A 26,832-nucleotide genomic window follows, 5' to 3' on the forward strand; every position below is an offset into this window, starting at 1 on the left:
GCAATTAGTTAAAAAGCAAGTCTGCTGTATATCAATTGTATCTGATTGTTTTAAAAAAGCTACTGTACATCTTGCACAGTAAAAAAAAAAGTCCATACATTTCAACAGATACTTGGAAAATTTGATGTATGAAAGGAATGCTAAGTCATTACTTTCTTTCAGATCTTATGCCACTAGCAAAGGGCAAATTTATTTTGACAATACTCCACTTAAAATGCTGAGTGCATTCAGTTGAAATCCCCCCCAGCAGGAAATCTTTCATAATTTATTGCCTTAGTTTAGTAGTCTACCATGGGTCATTCTAAGGGCAGAACCCGATTCTCCTTTGATTGACCCACTGTGGACACGTCTGCTCTCTCTTCCTCCATTTATCGTCAGGCCCCATTATCTGTGAATGCTTCAAAGGTACCTCAGGCCTTCCTGAAACGCCCTCCTTCCCGTTTAACTTCAGTGCTTCGCTGGAGACTTTTGCCATAAGAGATCTTTTTCCCTCCGGTCTAAGGTAGAACACAGATAATTGTCTACAAATTTTGCTTATTTAATTACAAATGCTGTGTAGAAAGGAGTCTTAGACTTTGGTGACATAGATGCATGCCGTTGATTTACTTTTATTTTGTTATTTTTTTTACCTTTTACTACACCACCAACTGATATTTTTGAGAGAATACTGATGCAGACCAAACATCAATTATCTATTGATGAAAGAAAAACTCATTAATGGGCATCAGGCAAGTTTAATGGTGGGAATCGCGGTTGCTTTCCTGACCGTTAATAGCCCTTGCTATTTGAGGAGCTGTTTGACTTTTCCCAGTCCTGTCCCCGACAGACAGCAGCCTGCCATTGACAGTGATGCATGGGACCCCCTGAGTCACATTGATCACCTTAGGAAAGTCTACACATGGGCAGAAGCACAAACCTTTTCCTGTCTGGTGTGTACTTCATTCCACCCCTGCAAGGCTTTGCTGAAATAGGTGGGCAAAACTAGAGAAATAGTAGGCAATGTACAGCATATAAGCAGTTTACTCCTCAAATTGGGATTGTGTGAATTAATCAAATTAACCATAGCTAAACTTGTTTTAGCAGTAAATATCAGTCAATTTCATGTCTTGTTGTTTTTATTGTTTGGAAGGATCTCAAATGTCTGGGTAACACAACTTTGTTCTGCTTAGTTTAGTCAGTTTCACAATTTGCAACCGCTATGAAAGTAAACAGTGAGTTCAGTTGTTTGCTAATTAACCTTGTTTACATTAAGTTTTAGTTGCATTCTTTAATTGAAAAGCCGGAGCAGTCGATATTCCCCTCCCCACTTTCAGCCTGCTCACTATCCCTCATTGGTTGTTTGGGAAGTGCACGTTCTCTGCCTTTTTTCCCTTTGTTTGTTTTTTTTTAATGTCATTTCTTGAACCTCTGGCTCTTTGCTTCTAAATATTCAATTAATCAGTTTTTCATTTTTTTTCTTCTTAATTTTCTAACTTTTTTATAGTCTTCTGTTGTTATGTCTCCTGATTTGGTCATATTAACAGATTAAGCAGGTTTTCTGTGTAATGCTTTAGAGTTTTTCAAACTGTGCAGTAATAGTTTGGATCTGGATTTTTGGCTACATTTGTATCTTAATACCATTCAATTTGGGTGTAACTATTGGTAATTTAGATGTTTTTTTTTACTAAACAGTTATTACCAAGCCACCAACTTTGTAATTTGTTTGCAATTTTAATCTCATTAGAACTTTAAACATTTGTGCATTAAACACGTTACTGTAAATGGCAGATGGTATTCAAAGTAAACTCTACTCGATGTGACCGTCCCATGACGAATTCCCTGAACTTAATATAATGTAAATTCTGAAAACAAAGCATTCAAACTATAATTAAATGAGATCTCATTCCCTCAGTTTGACTTTATTCAAGCTAAAATAACCAGGTAATAATAGCTAGGTAAATGTCTCCATTTTTTTTTCATATTAACACGAGGGACAGAAACAATGTATGAAACAAAGAAAGTTAGTAGGCGAAAAAAGTTGCTGGCCATTACGACATACATGACTACTTGCGCAAGAATACATGGCGTTTTGTTTTATAGGCACCCGCACGGAGCTGGAAGCGTCAGCTAACCTCGTGGAAGCAGCTTTCACAAAAAGGGCTGCCGCCTTCTGGCTTAATGAGAATGAGTGAAACACAAATGTTTGCACCTGCCTGTTTGTTTTCATGGTTTTCACTGCTTGCATCAGTGCATTTCAGAGCCCACTTTGACAAATGGGTACACACAGAGTTTTCTCTTGCGCACGCACACCAACACACACACACACACACACACAGGCACACACACACCAGAAACCACATTCTGCATCGCCTACCATTCACAATATTTACCTTAAAGTTTTATGAGCCACACATATAATTGGACTCATGCAAACTGAGGTCTCTGTGGGGATGACCATGATCTTGGTAATTGGACCATGCACTAAAACTTGAGTTGTAAATTATTGCAGAACTGCTGGCTGAGACGACTGTAAGCTTTGACTGACAGATTAATCTTCTCTTTACCCAGCATTATAGATATATACCCCCCACTCCCACCCCCATATAAAAGCATATCTGTGACATGTTTGGGAATTCTATAACCAGCCTTTTTAGTTAAAGGTGTAGTAGTTAAAAAAGATTCTATGGGGCAGAAAATTAATTAGTGTTGGATTGTCTGAAGCATTTTTGTCATAAGACATGTGCAACATAAGTCAGCAAAACAAATGTAAAAAAAATGAGGAAATCTGCTTCACGCTTTTCACTGATAGTAAATAATCCTGAGTCAGCACAGCTACTATAATCCTCTAGACAAAAGAAGCCAAGACATTTCTCTGGATCTAAAATCACAAACCGCTTTGGTGTAAAAATAAAGCACAATACAGCTGCTGTTCTGTAACAAAACGAATGCAGACGTCAGCATATTCTGAATTTCTGAGAAGATTAAACTTTTTTGTTGTTGGTAAAAAGCGTACATAAACACAAAAATGTAAATTATCCAATCAGGTTGTTCCACATCAGTTCCCATCATTTTAAAATTGTCTTGGGGAGGTAAAATGGGTAAATTTGGCTCTTTAATGGTATTTTTTTAGTAGTAATAAGTAGCATTTTTATATCTTTGCTTTAAATATTCATGATAGTAGCTTGTAGAAGGGAAGGAGAAATATAGACTGCTCTATGGAAAGTTGCATTAAAGCTTTGAAGTGAACTCTGATCGTCAACAACTAGTTGCTAATCCATAGTGGGGCCTTTTTTTAAATGCTCTTTTAGTGTCCCCTTCAGCTTTTTAAAGATAGAAGTACCTGTATTATTAACACAAATATTAATGTGCAATGATCCTTTAGCATTTAATTTTGTTTTTGTTTTTGGTATTTCAAACTGAACTGTGTACAGCAACTTTGCTTTTCTGCTTTTTAGAGATACTTTGTTACATTCTATAAGCATAATAGTTTAATGATTTGAAAGAACTGCTTAAGAATTGAGGACTTCGCTCCAGCTACCCTTTAGTTTTGCCAACTTGGGCATCATGGTTTCTTTAATGGTTTGGCATCCCAAATAGACTCATGCAGTTTCATAAAACCTTGGCTTTTGCATTCATTTATTTTCTCCAGGTGTGCTGGATTTGTTTTCTGTGGCCATAGTAGTGAAATAAATCCGTGCCAACATATATTTTCTTCTTCAATGGCCAATCTCCAATGCTGCTCCATTTTCTTTGAGTGCAGTGCTTGGCTCTGACGAGATCTGTCACCTACTATCGTCTTAGTTGATTATTCATTCACTTTCAAACATCTGAGTGAATTAAATCCAGTGTAGTTTTAAAATTTGCCCTTGAGCCAGGTTTCATTCCAATGGTATCAAATAGTGTTGTTTTGTTCTGGTGAAAGCCTGATCGTGTGTTTGCACACACGTGCAGGCGTTGTTTTTTTTTTCCTTTTTCTTTTTCCCGTCCACTGTGTCAACACAATCCCAGCATTTATGAGATTACCAGAGCCCATTTGTGTTCCGGCGGGAGCCATCTTGGCTCGAATGAAACCTCCGCTGGGAACCATCTGGGTTCTACTGAAAGCAGCCTTCCCTCTACCTTTTCTGTCCTCTCTGCATTGTGAGCAAATCTATTTACTTTAAAGGCAGGACAGTTTTTTTTGTGAAACTTGGACAGTAGTGTCCTCTTGAAAGAAAACATAGGATTGTTAAAAGATTTTGATGTCAATACTCAGATCCCTAAAAGCATTTGAGTAAAATGCTTACTAACAAATAAAATACAAATCCACCATTTGTTGTTGAAGTAACATGTGGTAAAAAATATAAGTTCATATATTTTTTTCTTTTATGATGGGTATAGGTATATAGAAGCTCTCTACAGTAGATCTAAAAACCCTTAACTTAAAAACGTACAATTGATATTCAACCCAAAGTTTTGTTTCTCCTTTTATTTTTGTCTTTTTCTTCTTTAGCTCTCATTGTTACTTCAAATAACTGTTGTAATGAAAGCTAATTACATTTGTAGCAATTTATTTTTTTCTCTCATGATTTGCCCAATTCCCCATTTTACATTTTGAACCTCTGAGGACCAGTACTGCTCTTATAGCCTGGTTACATAAGTGCTTCTGCACTCCAAGACAAAGATAAAATGAGGTTAGTGTCTGGGATAGTAGAGTGCAAGAAAGTATAATGGTGAGTGAAAGGACGTTTTGAAAGGACAGATTAGATTAAAGCAAACTTGGATTCACTGTTGGTATATCCTAGTCCTATGTCTAATATCCGTAGGTATTTTAGTCTAGATTTTTAAAGCATTGTAAATTCCTGGAATCTGATCATTAATGCCATTTAAAATTGTTCTAACCTTTTAAAATATAACACTTGTACAAACAAAAAAATAGTTTTATTTATTATTTCACTCAATGGGATTAGATTAGGGAAATATTGTGTAGGGAGTGAATATAAATAACATTTTTTAAGGGTGCAAAATATTATGTACTCACCGGTACAATACCAACTGGTGGCGCCTCTTTCTAAGACCCAACTCATAGCTTACCAGTTGAGCCACATCTGAGTCAAAAATCTGGCTCTTTTGGTAGCTGTGATTGCTTTGGTATCTTTCCACCTTCCAGAAGTGTGCCACGGCACCAGTCCTTTGACTCAAGAATGGACTACTAGTAATGCTGTAATGGGTCTTGCAGCCAAATAGGAGAAAACACACTTTTCTATTGCTTTGGTGCACGTTAGCCATGTCTAGTCAACAACAGTATAAAGAGTTTGAGTGGAGATCAGGATAACAATCAAATCTGTATAGTATTATCTTTGTATTCCAGGCAATTTATGTGCCAGTATGTTGTTGTTCACCTATCGGCACATCACGTCAGGAGTCGCCGTAGGGTGTTTGGCAAATATTTTTACGCTGTATGCTCATCTTGACACAATCCTGTTTTATCTGGGCTGGGGACTGCCACAGGGAGACCCAGACTTGTGTCTACATAGTTAGGCAGTAGATAATAATGAAGGTCATTGCTTCTCAGGGTATCCCATGCGCCACCCCCACACCCAACCAACTGAGCCAATTTTTGTGCCAATAATATTGGGTCCTAATATAGTGGTGAGCCCGATAGATAAAATTGAGATTTAAGGTCTAATGTGGTGTTGAAATTCTAGTTTCCTTAAAACACGTACATTAAAATTGGTAACCCTTTAATCTTGTTTGATTCTAGCACATCTTAAATGATTACTTTAGATATTCTGAACCTATTTCTGAGTGGCTATGGTTATTGGCTTTTATTTATAAGCTAAGCAGAATTGATTTACTTCAGATGCAGTTTTGTTTTACGCACACATATAAACGAAAACAGGGAATAGTTGAATATAGTATCCAATAAATGCTCATCAACCAGGATTTCAATTTTTGATGTGCTGCCAAAAGCATGTGGTTCATTTAACCCTCATATTTAAAATAACTTTCTCAATAAGCTATAATTTCCTTGATGAGACTGTATACTGAGTTGAGCTCCAACAGAAGGTCATAGTATAAATATGAGCTTTAAGGCCAGACTGCTTGTCAGCCACTTTACCCACACTTGCAATTATAACTGCGTACTCAAGGTGGATTTGCTCTATGCATAGGTTGCCATTTTGTACTTAATAGAGCATATTGTGGGTTCAGCAGGAAACGCGTTTTACTTCAGCTAAGAACACGGCAGAGGAGTTTACAAACTTAATTCCATTCAGATTTCCCTTGTGACTTCAGGGCTAAGCAGTCCAAGTCTTAATCACTTGACTTTCCCCTATCTCCTTAGCACACCTGGCCTCTCACTTTCTCGCTGACTTTAGGCTTCAGAGAAGCTAAAAGTATTTTTCATTGTACAGGACATATTAAACAAAATGTAATGAATATATTATTACCCTGAAACGACAGAATTTGTCAGTCAGGAAAATGGCAATGGGGATACACCTTTAACTCTTTATTAGCTGGGTTGTTTGTCTCATTGCCTCATTTATTTACTTGATGTAATGCAGTTGGACCAGTGATTGGCACAGATTATGAAGAATTTATTAAGAGATGTATTTAGGGTTGAACTTTTAAAATTCAAATTCTGAAGACAGCTAGGACGTTTTATTTTCTAGCAGTAATTACGAAAATGCATTATCTCGCAGTCAAGGCTGTGTTATTCTACTGGGTTTGGCCTCCAGAGAAATGAGGAATAGTATGTTGACCAAAACTGCTCAATCGAATTTTTGCACAACAGATCAGTGAAACAGAACCTAGTTGTCTGTCTTTCCAAATCAATGAAAAACCTCACAGCTTTCATTGAGGTCTGTTTAAGGAAAGTGTTGTCTGATCAGAATTCCTCATCCATTTTACTTCTTAGAATGAAATTTCAATCCTAATCTTGATCAGATCAGATCGTTAACTGAGCCCCGGTTTCCTAATGTTTAACTTTTTTTCTTCTTCTGTTGTTTGGTTTGCTTCAGGTGGAGGTTGAAGTGGAGAGCATGGACAAAGCTGGAAACTTCATTGGCTGGCTTCACATTGAGGGTGTGAATCTGTCTGTGGCGCTGGTTGAAAACGCTCTGTCCAAGGTTCACTTCACAGCAGAGCGCAGCCCCTACTACAAAACTCTGGTCTCTGCAGAGGAACAGTGCAGGCAGAGGAAAGAAAAGGTGAGTCTCAATTCACATTTTACCATACAACAAATCTTTTTCACCCCCACTACTCAAAGAAGGAAGGAGGGGGTATCTCAAAAAGACTAAATTCAAGTGACAAACTGCTCCAATGAACCTTTCAGGTTGGGAACATTTCTCACTTTAAAAACACAATATATTTCATTCAGACACAACACGGATTACATCTAGTTTAGTATATCTTTTGTGTTCTGAGAGTTTAAGAATGTGTAATATTTCTTTAAAAAAAAGTTGGCCATGAGCAGCACATTTGTGTTTCTTGTGGATAAGTTTTACTCTATGAACAATTCACACCTTACCACACTGCTCATGGGTTTCTGGCTCACCTATTTCTATCTGCAACTTCATTGTGTATTACAGATTTATGAGTAGAGTTTAATCTGTTATTAAAGAAATGAAGACCAATAAAGGATTCTGCAAACAAACAGTAAGGAGCTCTTTGTTTAATAATGAAGTATCAGTCATAAGATATGAGACCAGGTCATCCTCCAGAGAGCATACATTTGACCAAAATGTATTAACATGCAGTCACAATTTCTAGCAGTTAAAGCTCCACTGTTGTGAAATTGCTCTATCCATGGTTGCAAATAGCCACATTTGCTGCTATCATTGAAGCTGTCTTTCCTCAATGGCAGTTCTTTGATGGATGGAGGCCTCGTTCACAGTGATACTGATCTTGCCTTGCATTTTCATTATGGCTCCACGAGTCACCCCTGGCAGATGCACAAAGTGCCCAGCCAGCTGTCATCGTTGTCCTCCTCTCTATCTCTGTAACTTATTTCTTTCACTTGCACTCTCCTCCCCCCCCTCTCCCACTCTCTTGTTCTTCTTTGGGTCCTTGAGGACACACAAATGCCTTCTCTGCCCATATAAATGTGATGTATTGCTCCAGCTAAGACGAGGTTGTGTTCTTTCTCCCTCCAAAGAATTTGTCATGTTCATAGTCTGTATGTATCTACGGTGTTGTTTGCTTTCGGCTCTTCTTTCTTTTACAATTATTCCCCATTTTGCTCTTCTTGTCTGTCTTTTCCTAAAACTCACCAGTTGAATACCATGAGTGGTGCACAGGTGAGCCTTTGTCAGCACTGAAAAAGAAAAACATCTTGCCCGCCATGTGAACACAGGGACCCTGCCACGATAAATCTAGCCACAGCGTGAAGCCTCATTCCTGACAGCTCGAACAATTTCCCTACATGCTTCCAGGCCTCTTTGTCCCATTGAGACAGATTGACTCTAACCACAAGGTTTTGACTACATCTAACCTGAGTGTGGACAGGGCCATGAGGAAGGACGGCAGAATGGGGCCGGAATTGACCGGACAGACAGCGACTGTGATGTTAGTTTGCCACTGGCAACAGTGGACAAATCGACCAGTCAGATTTGTTTGTGTGCGAGTTGGCTATTTTGGAGCAGTCTGCTGTATGTGTGTGAATTCAGCTGGAAGGCAGATAAGGTGGGGCTTGGCTCTCTAATTAACCCATAGAGACCATGTCAAGAAAGCTAAGAGCTTTGCAGTTTTTGTCCGTTTCTTTTGAAGTTGTTGCAGGTTTTTTTCTGTGTAAGCTAAGGCTAGGTAGGGTAAATTGCATCTTTTCTCCATCTCTTTCCATCTTTTCTCATTGGTACCTTTATTGTCCCTATGGCTGTAGATAAGGAAGACATCAGTGGACTGCTGTGTCAGGTATCTGCAAGAAAGAAAAGGGTAGTTGTGATAAAGTAGACCAAAGATGTGTGAAAATATACACGCACAGTCATTAAGGAAAGCGTTGCGTTGGTGGACCAGCAGGGACCCAAGAAAAATGAGGGAGATGGGAGCTTGCTGTAGTAGCATGGTGAACTGGAACACCTTGGTTGGAGTGACTCAAGTGAATATGAGATTCTGTTGGAATGAGACCGAGGGGAAAAAGTGATTGTGCTGTAATTGAATCATTCAAAGGACTTGAAGAGCCTTTTCCAAAGCTCAGCACATTTTGAATTTCACATATCAGCAAACAATATTCGGAGCAGTCATTTCAGCAAATAAAATGTCTTGTATGCAAGACAGACTGATCCTGTCCTGGACCCTTGCTGTTTAACATGTACTTATACATAGGACATGTTTCCTGTGACATGTCTTTGGTAGGAGAGTGTATTTTTTCCTGTCATGATTCGATACACATCTTGATGCATGGTCCACGAATCTGTACATTTCTTTTTTTTAATACATATTTGTATCTCTTACATACTTTTACAATCTTTGGGTAAAAAAGTCAGTCTTGCAGTTAAATCTTTAGAGAAATTTTACTGCTTATTAGATTGATTTTAAATGAAACTATTTCCTCATTTTCTTTCCTCATGTTTTTAAAATGGATGTTTTCTAATTTCTATCCTTATTTGAAACAAAGTTTTGTTTGTTTTACAATCTGGGAGCATCTAAGTAAAAAAACTACAACTAACCACTGTGGTAGAAAAGTGTGGTAAAAGCCTTCAAATTGATTTTCAATATGTTTGAAGCTTTTGAATTTCTCATAGGAAGTGGGTGAAAGAAGAAACAAAAGCAGCCATTAGTGCTGCAGTGATGAAAGAAAAACACTTGATAATCATATATCAAGTGTGTTTTTGTTGCCGCATGTTTTAAAATAACTGATTTGGTCCAGACAAAGATGAACTTTTATCAATGCAAGCACCTGACTAAGGATAGGTGACATATACTATCAAAATTCAGGAAAAGCAGAAGTCAAATAAAGGTTTCTTGTCATTCATTCTGGGTAAATTCCAGACTTTTTTTATTTTAATATGTCAACATCTGAATAAATGAGGTGTTGGTGCTTACCCTATAGTCATTTATTTTCATTTTGTTTTACAATTCATCAGAAGGAGGGAAGGTAAAGCCAGTTTATGTTGTAAAAGCTTAAATGTGTACAACAATTCTTGTTTTTTCTAAATTTCTAAATAAGGAAACTAATCACAGGTGGAATGGGACTTTCACTCATGTGTGCTATATGTTGGGTGTTTTTTCCCCTCTCTGCTGTAATAACTTAACCTTGAAGGAGATTAACACACTCTGATGGTTCTCAGAGTGGTAGAATGGAAGATGGAAGAGAGATGGTGTAGAAAAGAGAGCAAAGGAGGATGTGACAACTTCTGTTAAAGAGAGCTCATGTCACAGGGCTGTTAGTTTTTTTCTTTTTTTTTTCATCACTTCCCGCCTTTTCAAGCACTCCTGCTCAACTCTTCGCAGATCTGTCTTTTAATCTATTCCGTGCTCTTGCATGCCTATACTTATTGCACATTTTGTCCTCCTTCAGCTAATTATTGAATATACGTTGTGGACCTTTATTTTACTAAACAGTTCTCCCCCAGCCTGGTCTTTAAGAACACTATATTGCACATCTGCATTCATCTTTGAAAAACAGGAGCCCGGGATCAGCTGCTGCTGTTTCTTTAAGTTGTTTATAAGCACTTCAAACAGCTTCTTTCTGACATTCAGCTTGGTGATGTGTCCTTGGAAGAGCCTGATTGAAGTCTATAATCTTGTTTCAACACCCCAACCCACTAGACTCATCCTTTCTGTGGGCCTGCTCATAACTTCACATAAATTCCTGGGTCACAGCAAGCATTTCTGTACTGCAAAATATATCCAAACACTGGGTTTTTTGCTCCTGCTGACCAATTCTGCAGGCAGCTTGGAATATATTAGGATGTATGGTTTTGTGCGTCATATTTTCAGTTCAGTTTTATCATCTTGAAGTTGCATACCTTCTAAGGAAAATATGGCAGTAAAAAAAAAGAAAAGGTCGTTGATGTTGTGTTTATTATTTCTTGATTGTTCTTATTTCTTGATGAGCTTTTTCATAAGCTGCCATTTTGCAATTCACATACCCCACAACTGCATCCAAATTACTGTAAACCAAAACGCCTCTATAAATGCATCCTTTTGTTCCTTCAGTCAGCTTTCATTCCTGTGCTTTTATTTTAAAACACATGGTGCCATTTTGGTTTTAATAAGGGAGATTAAAACCTTTTTCAAATTTTAGTAAAGTGCACTATTAATGTGTCCCTCGTAGTATTTGTAAAGGGTATACATAGAACTGTTTTTTATTAATACTGATTCATTTTGATAGTATAACCCTGCTTAGTGCTCTCTAAAACCAGGAAGCGTCTGAAATCCTTTGAGTAGCAAACTTGCTTATTCCCGTTTTCCCCCCTTTCATATTGATATAACCTGTGGCAGTCACTAAGCAATATCATGGGACAATGAGGGGATTAATATTAAAGTGTCTTATCTGTTGAGGCTTTATGTGAAAAATAAAAAGTCAGTTTTTCTTTCTGCTAAGTCTTTTTTAAAATCATTTTATCCAAATTACTTTGTAGATTACTAGTTGGTCTATACAAAGTTTACACCTTCATAGGAGGGGTGTAACGATTCATTTGAACAATTTAAATCATATCGTAATTTGTGGTTCCCAATATGATTCATAGTCGATGTTAGTTCATGTTAAACGATTCGATTCACTGACCTAAAATTGATCCAGGACATCTTTAGCTAAAAATCCAACCAGTGTGCCTCAGAGATAAATACCTGGGTACTGAACAGCACAGGTCAAGTTTTCCAGATTCCTTGTAGTGGTACTTCCTGCATGACGATACATTTAAATTCAATATGTGTACAAACGGGAATAATTTCAAAGCCACTCACATTGTAGTTTCATGAAGTTCAGTGCATTGTTTTCCACATAAAAAAATACAAAGGAGCATTATTGGAGCATTATACCACGCTGTATGGTCACGTCTGCAAAATCCAAAGTATTTCCACACATTGGACTGGAATGATGGCTTGAACATTGTTGCTGACATCACGTGTGTCGTCCACTGTGATGACACATTGTTGTTTTTATGTTATAGTAAAACTAAACCTACTGTTCCTCAATCCAAATGGCAATTTCCAATATGGATAATCATCGATGGAATATGATGAACTGATTGCGGGAAGTCAATCATTAAACACCTAGTAACCAGGTTTCTCTAGCAAATGCTATCCTTTAAACCAAAATAATCCTATGTGTGCATCTATTTTTGGTTTGGAAAGACATTTTTAGGGTTCTCTAGAAAAGGAAACATTACCAGAAAAAGAGAACTGTATAAATTAATTTACCGTAATTTCGGAAGGCGTGGCTTACCCCCAGGTTGTCACACTGTGTTGTAGATTGAGGATGTGTATGTGCTAAAACCGCCCGCGTGTGTGAGGAGCAGGGAGCTGCAGCGGAAGGAGGGGAGAGCGCGTGTGCAGTGCAATAGGGAATTGGAGCTAGAGCAGCGAAAGCATTTTTTTATTATACAGAGTGAAAGAGAACTGTATTAAAAGGTTTCCTGCAGAAGAAGAGGAATGATTCTTTATTAACCCGCTCTGGAGGCTCTGAGGGTCCGAACGGGGAAGTGAACAATCGAAGGAAGATCCGCCTTCAGCGGAGAGGAAAGAGAAACAAAGTAATCACAGGAAAGGTTCAACACTTGATATATTTACAAAGAAAGACGGTACACAGTTTTCAAAGTTTTAACAATATACCTGAGTTTTTCTTTCCAAACAGTGCCTGTGACACGACAACAATATGGTAGTAACAGCACAGGGCTGTGCAGTTAAAAGTCACTGAGACCAGCAGTAACTTAAAGCAGCGCAACACGTGCGCTGGAAATTTTCTTACACAACACTGACCCACCGTAACATAGCGCTAACAGGGCTGGTTTAAAAAACATGAACATAAAAGTCACAGAGCTTTCTTCATCTTCTTTATGTGCACTGAAACCATAGAAGTTCCTCCTCAGTGTGGGATTGGAATAGCGTCAGACATTCTTCGCCACACACTCTGTGTCTCCTTCATTGTAGCTGTCAGTGTCACTCTGAGGCAAATTCACTCCTGAGCTTGCGCTGTCCTCTCCGTCACGCAGCAGACCGGTTTTTCCAGACCCGTTGGTGATGGTGGATTTTTTCACACTGCTTTTAATGATTGCTTTTAACTTGAAAGCTGCGTCATATTGTAGTGGTGGTCACGTGCACGTTGGGTCTAATGACAGCAAGAAATTGTGGGATACGGCCAAAATAGGGCTGGGCATGGGTGTTTCTTTTTGTTGCACCATGAGTGAGGGGCCTAAGAGTAGAACTCACCTCTATGCTGTTTGACTGCTTGTGGGTGAGTCAAACTAAATGGGCTTGATGCAGGAAATGAGAGTACGCATTCAGCTACTCCAGCCCAGCCATTGGTTTGATTGAGCCAGTTGAATGATTGACAGTTCAGAAGACTGACATTATGAACCACCTGCTTCTCTTTTAGCATTTTGAATCTTCCATAAATGTCTGTTCGTACTAATCATTCTTAAAGTAAATTTACATTAAACTTGCGTCTTCCTCAACACATATACCAAATTCCCCCTGTCTCACGCTTACCTGTTCTGAGCGAGCGCCCGAGAAAAAAATGCATAAATTAGCCGCATCATTGAAGAAACCGCAAGGTTGAAAGCGTGTGACAAAAGTAGCGGCTCATCCGGAAATTACGGTAAATGTGTGTAAACCTACAGTTGCCTTGTAGTGAACTATAGATACACTGAGTTTTAGAAGAAACGGGCCTCTCGACTCTTTATCTCTGTGGTATATAGGTTTCATTTACTATAAGATTTCTCATGTCTGAAGACATGCAAATTTGCCTGAAACTGTATTTTGGCTCAGCATTCATGGCTATTTGCTTGCTTCATACTTCTCCCCATAGGCCAGAATTGGATAATAAAATATTCCAAGGTGAATGTATCCATTCCATGGTTTTGCAGCTTTGCATCTATCCAGGGGGGGTCATGACTGTTGCATTTCTTCTGTTGCTCTTTAGAATTATAGTAGTATGTAAAATAAATTAACCAAGAGGTAAAAAAACACACACAATTGCAAGTTTCTTAATCCTAAACGCACGTCTTTGAGACTTTGAGAAAAGCATATTGTGCAGTTTGAATAGCATACAATGCCGTCAGTGGTCAAAACTGCTGACTTTAAGCATCTAATGCCCCAACACAGAAAAACACAAACTCCCTATGGAGATTGTTCCAAATCTAATGCCAACCAATACAAAAGCATTGTTGTTTTTTCTAGTGTGAAACATACACATTGGTGTTATAAGCTATCAGAATCCAGATGGCAGAATGAAATTGTCAGTAGCAATTTGGTCTCTCACCTCGAAGAATAGCATTTTTTTTCTCCTTTGGTAAAGAAAAGCTTGAAGGACCCATTCATTGTTGCACCCATGACTTTTCTCTCAATGCAAAGTTTCATTGCATCTGAATTATCATGAGGCCATTATGCTGACTTTTCTAAACACTTTTGTGCCACTTCTGAATAAGCTAAAGCTTCGGCTTCCCTCAGCAAAATATATTTGGTTTGAACCGTGTTGAAATAATGAATGGGTAAAGATCGTTTTTTTTTCTTGCCATTGTTCAGCAATCTCCACCTTTAGGTGCTAAAATAACCTTCTGTTATCTGTGTGAATAAATGTAAATCCTTCATTCTAATGAATATTGCTGTTAAAAGCACATTACCATGAGTTTGGTAGACTCTGTTCATCAAGATGCAAAGAACTCTAGTGGACGCATTTCATCAAGTTTGGGTTCACATAGCACTTTTGAGAGTGGAACATCTGCTTCGACGACTATGTGCAATAACAGCTGGTAGTTGGCGATGGTATTCAGAGAGAAAAAAGCATAAACAAGGAAAATCTGGCAAAAACAAAGTGCTACTACACATTTTCCTTCTTTAACAAGAAGCATGATCACATCTCAATTGCTCCAACTTGGCCTATAATACGCGTTTCAGTTTTTTTCTTATTAATTTCTTTAAATTTATTGTTCTTTCAGTTCTTAAATTTACTCTACGGGCCTTATGCAATTGATACTTTTTTATTGTTCTTGTTCTTGATTTTAATTCCATAATTAATAACTGAGTCTTTTGGCAACAGGATTTGCTTGTTGGGCCTATGTAAGAGTTCAAATGAGCTTTTACACTTGCTCAATCCAAATGAGCTATCGCATAGAGCAACTTTAATTAGTACCTAAATGACCCCTGTATGTATATGTGTGTCTTCAGTCTGATGATCTGTAATATCCATTTGTAATGTAATGTTTTAATAGTGTCTGCACTTTTTACTGTCAAGTCAATTTAACTTGGTGCTTTTTCAAATATGTGCATCAGGTGTTAATGTAAATAACATTTTATAGAATTTTTTTTTCTTTTTCTCTTTCACCTTTTTGCCAAAATGTGATATATGAAGTAGTTTTGAGTGTTTTTTTTTTTTTTTTTGGAATGTGCAAAAGGATGACAAGATCACAGCAAGGACAGATTATTGCCTGCAGTGTGGTCTGAAGGAGAGTGGTCAGGCATCACATCACTGAAACGATGGAGAGGACAGAGTGCTTTTATTCACGGATAATTCCCAAGCTTCAGTTGCAATGCATTTTCTATTCTATGTGACTGACAGGTTCACAGTTGTTTCTATGCCAGGTGCATTTATTCATGCCATCATCTTTCTTATCTGTGTTTTGTGCATGAAGTAAACCACCAAGCAAACAGAAGCAAAGAGCTGACAGAGGTTTTTTCATAAGGCTTAAAGATTACATAATCTGATTATCAGTGTTCTGTGTACACATTTGGACGCACACTAACTTGGTTGCAGATGGAAGGAGGCGCCACACGTGCACACACACCATACTCTCACTGTCTCTTTTCTGCTTACTCAAACACGCTTTGATTCTGTGCAGACAGCCGGTGCACACAGACGTACGCATGCACACACTCTCTGGGGACACCACCCCCACTTTAGTCGGCAAGCTGGACCCGCAGTGCCTCGTGGCAGAGACTGCAAGACGGAGAAAGAGATCAGTGGACGCAGTGATGTGTACGTTATTTACACCCCAACTCCCAGTTCCCTCGTCGTCTTCATCTTCTTTTCCCCCCATTTCCAAGCTGCAAGTTCAGCAGTCTGTCGAATCTATTCACTTCCCTTTGAAATCAACACTAAAATTCCTTCTATTCTGCCTCACTTTCCATGTTACACGAAGACCTTGCTGGTCGGCACATGGCAGTCAACTATATTGTCAAGGGCACAAAGTTTTCCTCTTTTTTTTTTTTTTTCTTTTTCTTTCATGAGCAAGAAAACCCCAGTGCACTATAAAACCTCAGCAGTCTCGCCTCCTGCCTCTTGAATTATACATTTACATGAGTTGCAGAATTACATGGGAACTTGGAAAATGTCACCTGAAAAATGCATCCTGTTACAAGGACATCGGTTCACTTCGAAGGAATAGGCACTCTCAGATAAAATATTCTGCTTGATGTAGCGTATGACCAGGACATATGACTTAAATTCATTTTACATGTGGTTTACTTGTTTCGCTTTATTGCGGGAGCAGCTGTTAAATCTCCATTTCTGTCCAGGTTGTTTTTGGTATTTATGCTCATACATATTCTTGAGTTTTAGTCTTCCATTTCTAGCTGGTGGATATATATATTTTTAAATATACATTTGTCTGAATGTCCTTGGCCCCCTTTTTTGCATCCTCAGGCATTCACAGGGATCTTGTGAGCTCTTGTCAGAGGTCCTCGGGGGCAGGTTTGCGCCCTTCTCTGGTTCAGCGTTGCAGAAATCTTTCAGGCCGTTTCCATCACTCTTCACTATGCGGAGATGAGGCTTTAAGGCAAAAAGGCTGGAAAGAATGAGAGGGGGGGTGAGATTAAAAAAAAGTCTTACATTTTGTTTATCACATCCTTTAGGTCCAACATCTGGAAAAGAAAAGCACCCCTCCTACATCCTGCCTGACTATAATGTTTTGGGTCTTCCCTGCTTTTTTTTTTCCAGCTTTGCCCCAATTCCTCCTCTGTCTCTGCTGATTAAAGAACAAAGTGCTTACAGTGACTCCAGTTTGTGGATAAGGCAGTTTCTTTTTTCTCACTAGTCCCTCTAGGGACGAACTAAGAGAACACTTTCTTACTGTTTTTTTTTTCTAGAGGTTTGCTTTTTCTAACGGTCTCTTTTCTCCAGCAAAATCTGACAGTAACCTTGGAATATAACTGTCACGTTTGACCTCAAACTACAAAGCAAAAATAAAATACAATTGGATGTAATAAGGACACTTTAGATCACCTTACAACTTTAGTGTTGGGGGTCAAATGGTAACAAAGACATGAGCACAGTCAAATGACTGCACCCCTTCAGTAACGTCAACAAAAACCCTCTTCATGCTCTTGTTGAAGAAAAATGAATTTTCCTTGCAGATGATTGACATTTGTGTTATTTTTAGACATCCAGCAGATACTGTGAACATACCCAGCCTACACATTTTCGCCCTACATCAGGTGGCCTCTCTAATCATCCTTATTTAATCTGGAAAGAATCAAAACACTATTAATTGCAGTGAAAAATAAGACTCAGGCAAGTTGCAGTCATTTACACCCACTTTGACCTTTATTAGGGCTCCTGCTTGGAGCCACAATTATTCCATTTACTGTGGGTCACGAAAGAAACCTCGCTTTTTTTTCCCTCTATTTATTTTTATCATAACTCTCCTTTAAATAACACGGCTGTACATTTTTGTGTCATGAATTTTGAGGTCAATAACCTATTTTTATCAAACTATTTTTGCTGTTATTAATTCCAAGACAATAGATTCTGGGCGTTGAGCTGCTGCTGTTTTCTTTTTGTTTTTTGCTTTGCTTACCTAAAACTATTATTACGTGTTATCCAATAAACACTTCTAGCAGTATATTTTTGGAAGTTTTACCGTGCTTATAAGACCATATCGCGTAACATGACACATTTCTAAAGTAGATTTTCTGCTAGTCTGTTTCAGACATCATTTTTAACATTTTATTGTTTTACTGTTGCAGTTGCTGTTATTCAATTTTCGTACACGTCAGTTTGCCGTGTACAGTGTATAATTTCTGTCAACAGTGGCCTGTTGCTATTAAACACAATTCTGTAATGTCCTTGTAGCTGAACAAACACCCCATTATCACAAGTTTAAAAATGTGATGCTTTGAATTTCAAATCAAAATATAAAAAAAAGTAAGTCTAACCAGTTTAGGCTTCTTATGCAAAAGTCAGTATTTCAGTGATAACTGCTCCTACTGTTCAAGAAAACTGTTTATCTGTTTTGAATTGTGTTAAACAAAAATGTCTTTTGTTTGAAATTCCAAATCTCTGGGCACAGATAACCTAAAAACAGATTAATTTGTACACCAAAATATGTTTATGCCTGATTCTGGTTATATTAACGAGGGTATTGCCGACATTGGGTATTTAAAAGGGATGCCACAATTCTCAGTTTAAAACCAAACCGTATGTTATAATATTTAACCAAATTGGGAGGAAAGTGTATTTCTTTTGTATAGCATTGGAATTATGATTACTTGCAAGGTGGTAAATTCAAAAAGGAATTATTACCGTAGTTGTTGTGTTACAATAAACCTGACTTGGTATCAGCCAGCTGAAAGTTTTTTTTAGTTACTTACTCAGAATTTATTTTTTGTAACACACACTACTACATCAAATCGAAACAAAACCATAACCCAAAAATTAAAGTTTGAACTGAATTGTGAAGAAGGGGTTTAGTAGCATCCCTAGTATGTGGTTTCTATCTGACCAGCATGTTCACACCGCTTCTTTTTTGGTTAATTGGTTTTGCACCGTTACAGTAATTCAATATTAAAAATACATTAACAAAAACTAATAAAGTTGTAAACCTCCATCGAAAGGAAGAAGGAGAAATCTTAGTGTATTACTGGTTGGATTCAAATGCCTCATCAGTTCTCTTTAGTTCCTTCACATAGACGTATTGGCAGGCTGTTCTTGGTTGAGTAGTCACTTCTATTCCTAAATGGATTTGTTAATTCGTTTTTCTCGATTAGCATCATGACGGGGTCCCCAGTGTCCCTTGCACTTTGCTCTTTTTTAGTCTTTCTATAGGTTTGCTTTTGTTTCACTATGTATTCACCATCACTTCCCTTTTGCCATTTTTGTCATTTAATTGTAACTTTAAACTTAAGTTTAACTTTAATATCTTCATCTTCTAACTCTATTAGCAAGCTTGATTTTACATTTTCTCTAAGCTTCCTATCTATTTATCTGTTCATCAGCTTATGCTGTTCACAGTACACAGAATACAGATTGAATTGAATAATTAATGTATTTATTTAAAAAAAAAGTCTGGTTAAATTTAATGAGTAGAACTAGTCTGCACTTTGTTTAGACTTTCTCCAAAAAAAAAAAACAATCCTCCATCTTTGATAGTGTTGTTAAGTGAGGTTCAATACACACAACCTATGAAGAAATATGAGGCTGTAATACAAGAATGCAGGTTCCTTTACACGGGATGTTAGTCCTTCAAGTATGACGACATGAATAAACAACATGCAAGACAGATTCTGCTAATAAGGGAAGCTTAAGGGTTACAGTGGCTGAGTGGGTTAGAGTGCGGGTTATGCAACTTTGTGATGATCATTAGTTCAGTTCATTAGTTAGCCTAATTGTGTGTTTCATTCTGCATTCACAGATTTTCTGTTTTTGGCTTGCTTTTTTAGCATCTGGATATGTTATCAGATGATATATACGTTCTGTATTCTGCTTTGTCTCATTTGTGCGCTATGCTTAAGTACATGCACTAAGAGAACTATGCATTGAAATTGTTTCTAGTGACATCAAGCTCTTCCCTTATGGCTGATGTAGTTTGCCCTTTATATATCATAACAGGCATTTTACTAACAAGTCAATAAAAGCAATTTTCTTCTGATTATCCATCTCATTTTCTTTTCTGTACTTTTCTGCCATGGCGGTTTTTGTCAAGTATTGCTTATAATGTAGGTCAGTGCTTTTTCTACTTTGTTCAGTCTTTTGCCTTGCTGGGTTGCAGAAAACCTCTGCACCATGAACTGGGACATTTTTACTAGTTCTAGGATTGTTTTTCTTTTCTTTTTTTTTTTCTTTTTTTGATGCATTTTAGAGTTTCTGTCTGTTTCTCTGTGCACTCACGCCTGAGGGAGAGACTGTTACATAAACAGGATCTTGTCATCCATGCACTTCCGATTCCTGCAGTCGTGCTAGTTTTCTTTTCAGAGAGCTTCTCTCTTTTTCTCCATACACATCAGTATTTTGTGTTTATAGTTTGCTTTTCTAAAATATAGCAATAAGGGCTTCTAAAAGCATTGGGTTGTTCTCATAGTCAGAGAGTTCATTGTGCAGTGTTTAAGTGTTTTGGTAGGTATTTATGATGAGCGTTGGTACAAAGAAGCTTTGTTAAGTAGCACAAATGCTGTTATTTTTTCTCAGCTTCTCTGTAACTCTAATGATTTGAACTCAGCCAATAGAAAGTGGGGACATATCCATCGCTCAGTTGATAAAAGCCATTATTTTTTCATTCTAAAGCCGTGAAAGTATGTGATCGAATGGGATCAGAGACTTGAATGGCCTTTTCCTGTGATGTAATGATAATGTCAGTTTTGTCTCTTTAGTCCTGCCCTCTTCCCCCTCACCATCATGTTGCCCTCCCCTCCTTCCCAGTTGCTGCTCCTTGTTACCGCTATATTAACCTCTCTGTCAGTTTTAGTCCCCACCAGCTATGATCAGACTTCTTCCACAGAGAGCAGCAGAGCAATGATGCCACCTTACGAAAAAGCAGTCGTCGTGGAAACAATGTGGCATCCCGCGTTGCTTGATAATCACATAATTTGTTTGTTGCTTATTTGCGTAATTTATTACTTTTCTAATCGATTTTCGCCGACGTTTAATGCCTCGTGACTAAACAAAGGGCACCAATGACAGTGTGCACACCGACGCGAAAAAACGCCACGCGTCAAAGCGTCAAAAAAAAAAAAAAACGCCTCGGGTTCGTTTTTTTTTTTTTTTTTTGACGCGTCGCGTCGAAATCTATTCAACCAATGAGAACGGCGCTTTTGCACACGAGTCTGGAGCCTCTGAAGTTACAATAAAACACAACTTGGGGGCGCTCAAACACAAAACTGCCTTGCTGAGCACACATACCAGCGAAGAAGATAGACGCCGAGTTGCATCTACACAGCCGCGAAGAAATAATGACGGACATTCTAAAATATCCCCGAACCAAGCACCAGTTGGAGCTACTGGTGCTTGAAATATCCATGTTTTCTTTTTATGATTCTGACAAGCGTGTAAATACTTGCTCTCTTCTTCTGAGTGAAAAGCGACTTTAAGAAGCGTAAAGTTGCGCAGCGCCACCTTGTGTACAGGAGTATTTCTGTTGTACATTAAGCGCCATCTAATGTCAGGGAATGAAATTGCATGTTCGCTCGGCTCATCGTCAGCGAAAATCGCCTGGGTGTGAACACAAAAAACGTGGCGAAAAACGCTGGCGAATACCGCCTGGCGAATATTCGTCCCGGTGTGTACGGGCCTTTAGACTAGAGGCAGAGCCAGAGGATGTTGGAAATCCAGTTGGAATTTGGCACCTGAAGTGCTTAATCCCACCATAGATCGTATATTTTTTTTAAGAAAAACTGCACTGAAATATGTCTATGAAGACCTACTACTATGAACTGCCCTGAAAAGTTACTAAAAGCTGGATGCAAAAAGGAGTTGCTTAAAAAGCCACCTCAGTCGAGCACTATACCTCCAAATCCCCAAGCCAAGTGGTCATAATAGTACGCATGACGAGGTTCAGTTTGATACCCCATCAGTTAATCTGCAAAGTCATTATAGGACTCGTAAACTAAACAGCTGGATTGAAACTAGTCTCCTGTTCAAGTGGCAGCTGGTGTTTTTGCAGGACTGCTTATTTCTGAGCATAAAGCTGACCAATCTGCTAAATCCGACAAATCTTTGCTTGTACTGTGATTGTAATATGTAATCTGGCTTTTATTTATAAACAGACATAAATATCTATAATTTGTTTCTCCTACCTAATTAGTTATATGTTGAATATTTTGATTACCTCCTCTCCCTCTGTGTCCACTGCTTTGAAGAATGGGACTCTGTCATCTACTCTTATGCTTGGAGTGGTTCACTTTAATTGCTTGCTTATTCCCTGTGTTTGCTCTGATCTTTGTCTGCTTGATCATCTTTTAACAGCAGCCAAAAGACAGTTGCTGCTTTGGTGAGGAAAAACAGGCGGATTGATGTAAGGCTCCGTGTGCTGGAATGACTGCCTCTGGGGACGATGTTTATGTGTGTGTGTGTGTGTGTGTGAGAGCATGAGTCTTTGCTCAGCTGTCTGCTCTTTTAAACTAACCGTGAAAGGGTGGCACCTCTAAGCAGGTTAGCGCAGGTAGCTTTCTTTGGGTTTGCAAGAATCCCTTTGATTATGCACACATTTGCTCTGTTTCTATGGTAACCCCATTGGCCCTCATTTGGCTCGCACTTTCATAGCACCAATCTCTGCTTATTGCTAATATTAGTTTGTCAAAAAACTGACAGGTATCCGCCCACCACCAACCAGCACACACAAGTGGATCAATTTATGTCGATTTAAATCGCGTACAAAGTCGCCACCACAGTTGCCTTGGGTTGTTTACAAGTCTTTGAATTGCAATGCATGTGTCTGGCAGTGTATGTTGAGGTCATATTAGCAGTGTATGCTGGGAGTGCGGAGTCTTGCCGCCTGCCTGCTGCCTCTTTGATTGGAGAACATCTGTTGGCTCCGATAGAAAGCCTGGCAGTATGTCTTTCTCTCTCCTCCCCGCTCTCTCCTTCACTTGCTCTTCTGTTGTTATGAATTCCCCAGAAGCTCTGCTCCTTCCCTTAACCTGAAAAGCTTGTCCCACACCACCTGTGCAGTTTTAATACATAATTTATCTGCTAAGTAACCGCATCTAAGAGACTCATTCTTTCAACTGTCTCCTGCTGTATTTCTGTGCCCGTTTGGCTTGGCCAAGTGTAGATGAGTATTTGGATTTTATTAGTGGGCTGTGGATCAACCAATTGAACAGGTTTCTGTGTAGTTGATTGTTTTAGAAAGAATCGTTGTAGTTGTTTTTTTCATTCTCCCTATCTTTTTTTTTTAACATTCAATATTGACTTCTGGAAAAAAAAAAAAAGAAAAAACTTTTTGTGCCCGAATTTAGAAATAACCCAGTACTGAAGACGAAATGTGCTTGTATTAACTTTATTCTCATACACATATGCAGCTTTGCTGGCTCTCCTGATTCATTTAGATTTCCTGAGCAATGTCGTAAAATATAGTGGAGCACATTCCAACAGTATTGGCTCGGGCATAATCTTTTAAACAGACAAATGTTATGTGATGAAACTTTCAGAGAAGAGTTGTTCACCTTCATGGAATGTGCAAATGTCCGTCTCCAAAGTCATTAATGTGAATTTGGTTCATGAGTCCACAAACCTTTCACACAACAATTTAAAGACAAGCCACAATGTAGTTCACAAACAAAGCTGGAAAATGAATTGAAACAATTGCATAAATGAAATGGAAGTGTTGCTTTAAACAAGACTTTTTTTTTCAGATTCTACTCAGTTGTTGCCTTTGGTGCATAGGTTCTTCTAGTTTTTTGGGTTGTCCAGGCCCTTGGAGGGTCAAAGAGAGGAGCGTCCGCCTCTTAAAGGGAGCGCAAATGTGTTTCGCAGTCAGTTCCCTTGAGGCTTGTGCAGCTATCTCAAGCGATGTCATGAAAATGGAACACCTAGCTTGTTGTATAATTTTTCACAATGACCTGTTGTCTGCAGCACGAGTGCAGAAAAAAGACATACATGAACATTTTTGGCTCATTGAGCAGTCTACAACCTTGCCATTTGTATGCGGGCTACCTGCGTGCCCCGTACAGGTTTTCCCAATTTTCCCCCACAGACCATAATGGCAGTTGTGACCAAGCCTTCAATGTGGAGCTCCATCTTTGTCAAAATCTGACACAAACATTGATGTTTGTAGTAGTTATCAGCCAAATTGCCTCGGTTACAGATTCTTAATCTTTAAAAGTTTACCAAAGTCATTCAACTGGGACGATAAAATGCAAACACGTTCAAAATGTTTTGATGCATTTAAAAATAAAATGCTATATCTTGTGATTTCTTGTGATTGATAAAGTTGTCCATCTATCTGATTTCCCATTTTGGTGTTTGCAGCTGGTTTGTGATAACCAAACGCGGTTCGGCTGAAGCTCACCGCTCCCCCAGGGGAGGGTTCAAATGCGGAGAACGATTTCCCCATTTTGGGATAAAGTATCAATTAATTATTAATTAAACCCATTTCTTATTTGAAAAAAAGCTATTTTTCCCGTGTGCCTTTAGGTTTTAACAACTTCTTAAGAAGCTAGCTTTTTGAAACCAACATCGCATTTTTCTACAGTCAAATGAGCATTCCCATTGTGTTTTACACTGCAACACAAAAGACATTTCCACCACTTTGTTTTAACCTGGACCATTTTATAAAGGTCACTGGCATGGTGCACATCAGCGTTTGCATATCAAATCAAATCAAATCAAATCAAATCAAACTTTATTTATAAAATAGCGCTTCTCATGCACTTTGTGCAGCTCGAAGCGCTTTAACACTAAAAACAGTAAACACACAACATTACAATAAAAACCCCAACCCACCCTTCACCCTTCCCACTCCCCTCCATTAAACCACATGACCCATGGCTCCCACGTACAATGAAATATGACTATGTAACTGTAAAAGAATAAATAAATAAATAAATAAATAAATAAATAAATAAATAAACAAGTATGGCTTAGCTCTGCTGTGAGGAAACAGTATCTGGGAATCCTTTCATACCAGGAGCCAGCCCGGCCAACGGAACATCGCCACAGTGCCCACCCAGACCGGGACAACACCGGGGTCCCCCTCACAGCCAAAAGCTGTAAAATTAGACCCCAGCCGCCCCAGCAAGGGCAACAACTGCAGCAACAACCGCTGACCAAGCCGGCAATCCCTGGAGGAAAAGATCCCCTCAAGAAACACTGGGGCTAAAATCATAAGATGCTAAAATTAAAAACATAAAAAAGAAAAAACATAAAATTGAAAATAAGATGCATAAAATTAAAATAAATACATAAATAAAATAGCCTATACTAAAACTAATAGAATAAATTAGCAGTTAAAATCAACTAAAAGCTAAATTAAAAAGGTGGGTCTTGAGCCTCTTCTTAAAAACCTCTACTGTATCTGCGGCCCTGAGGTTCTCCGGAAGGCCGTTCCACAGGCGAGGACCATAATGGCAGAACGAAGCCTCACCATAAGTTTTGGTCCTCACCTTGGGAACAACTAAGAGGCCAGCACCGGAAGACCTCAAGGTCCGCGAGGGCTCATATTTTAAAAGAATATCATTTAAATAAGAAGGCCCAAGACCATAAAAACATTTATAAACCATTAAAAGAATTTTAAAATCAATCCTGAAACGCACAGGGAGCCAATGCAGCGATTTTAAAACCGGTGTAATGTGTTCCCGCCCCCTGGTCCTCGTCAGAACTCGTGCCGCTGAGTTCTGTAGAAGTTGTAAGTTTGAAAGAGACTTTTTGGGTAAACCAGAGAGCAGGGCATTACAGTAATCTAAACGACTAAAAATAAAAGCATGCATTAGCACTTCTGTGCTGGCAAGAGAGAGGAACGGGCGGACTCTGGCAATGTTTTTGAGATGATAAAATCCTGTCTTAACGACATTTTTAATGTGTGGGATAAAATTTAGCTCAGAGTCAAAAAGTACGCCCAGGTTTCTCACACATTGAGAAGGTTTAAAATTATGAAGATGTGGTAAAATCATCTCTCTCTTGTCTTCAGAACCGATGATTAAAACTTCAGTTTTGTCCTGGTTGAGCTTTAAGAAATTTTCTGCCATCCACAACTTTATATCTAAAATGCAGTTTAAAAGAGTGTTAACCGGTTCAAGGTCATCAGGAGACAAGGCGATGTAAAGCTGTGTATCATCAGCATAGCTGTGAAAGTCAACGCCATGTCTCCTGATGACCTCCCCAAGAGGCAACATATACAAATTAAAAAGTATTGGCCCTAAAATTGACCCCTGGGGAACCCCACAGCTTATTTCGTGGATTCCTGAAGAGCACATATCCATACTTACATAAAAGTGTCGATCTGTCAGGTAAGAGTAAAACCACTTAAGAACATTTCCAGAAAGGCCCACTAGACTACTAAGTCTGTCTAATAAAATCTGGTGATCTACTGTATCAAAAGCGGCACTAAGATCCAGCAGCACCAGAACAGAAAGTTTCTGTGAGTCGTAGTTTAATCTTAGATCATTAACGATCTTTAAAAGAGCCGTCTCTGTGCTGTGGCTTTTCCTAAAACCAGACTGATATTTTTCTAAAATTTTTTGGGCATTTAAAAACTCATGCAGTTGAGTAGCGACACTTTTTTCTATTATTTTACTTAAAAATGGTAAGTTGGATACGGGTCTATGGTTATCCAGATTTTTTGGATCTAATTGACTCTTCTTCAGAAGGGGCCTCACCACCGCCGTCTTACAGGCAGAGGGGAAGACCCCCGTCTGAAGAGAGCAATTTACTATATTTAAAAGCTCTGACTCAAAGAATCCATACAATGTTTTAAAAAGTGAAGTGGGAATGGGATCTAAAAGGCAGGTTGTAGTGTTTACTTGGGATACAACTCGACCAAGCATCTCTGCATCAACCAGGACAAA

At 38.6% G+C, this 26,832-nt stretch overlaps 1 protein-coding gene and 1 long non-coding RNA gene across 2 annotated transcripts in view; one reads left to right on the forward strand and one right to left on the reverse strand.

Moving 5' to 3' along the window:
- The window catches only part of snd1 (staphylococcal nuclease and tudor domain containing 1), a 154,671-nt gene that overhangs the window by 87,171 nt on the left and 40,668 nt on the right, over positions 1-26,832 (forward strand). The window contains exon 17 of the mRNA XM_023952284.2: positions 6,981-7,169. Coding sequence (XP_023808052.1) covers positions 6,981-7,169 — 189 coding nt within the window. The remainder of the gene's footprint in view (positions 1-6,980; positions 7,170-26,832) is intronic.
- LOC110017652 (uncharacterized) overlaps positions 16,769-26,832 on the reverse strand; it is a 61,579-nt gene continuing 51,515 nt past the window's right edge. The window contains exon 4 of the long non-coding RNA XR_002872729.2: positions 16,769-16,904. This is a non-coding gene — a long non-coding RNA (uncharacterized LOC110017652). The remainder of the gene's footprint in view (positions 16,905-26,832) is intronic.

This window comes from Oryzias latipes, chromosome 23 (assembly GCF_053564925.1).
Source record: "Oryzias latipes strain Hd-rR chromosome 23, Olatipes_Hd-rR_3.1".
Taxonomy (NCBI): Eukaryota; Metazoa; Chordata; class Actinopteri; order Beloniformes; family Adrianichthyidae; genus Oryzias; species Oryzias latipes.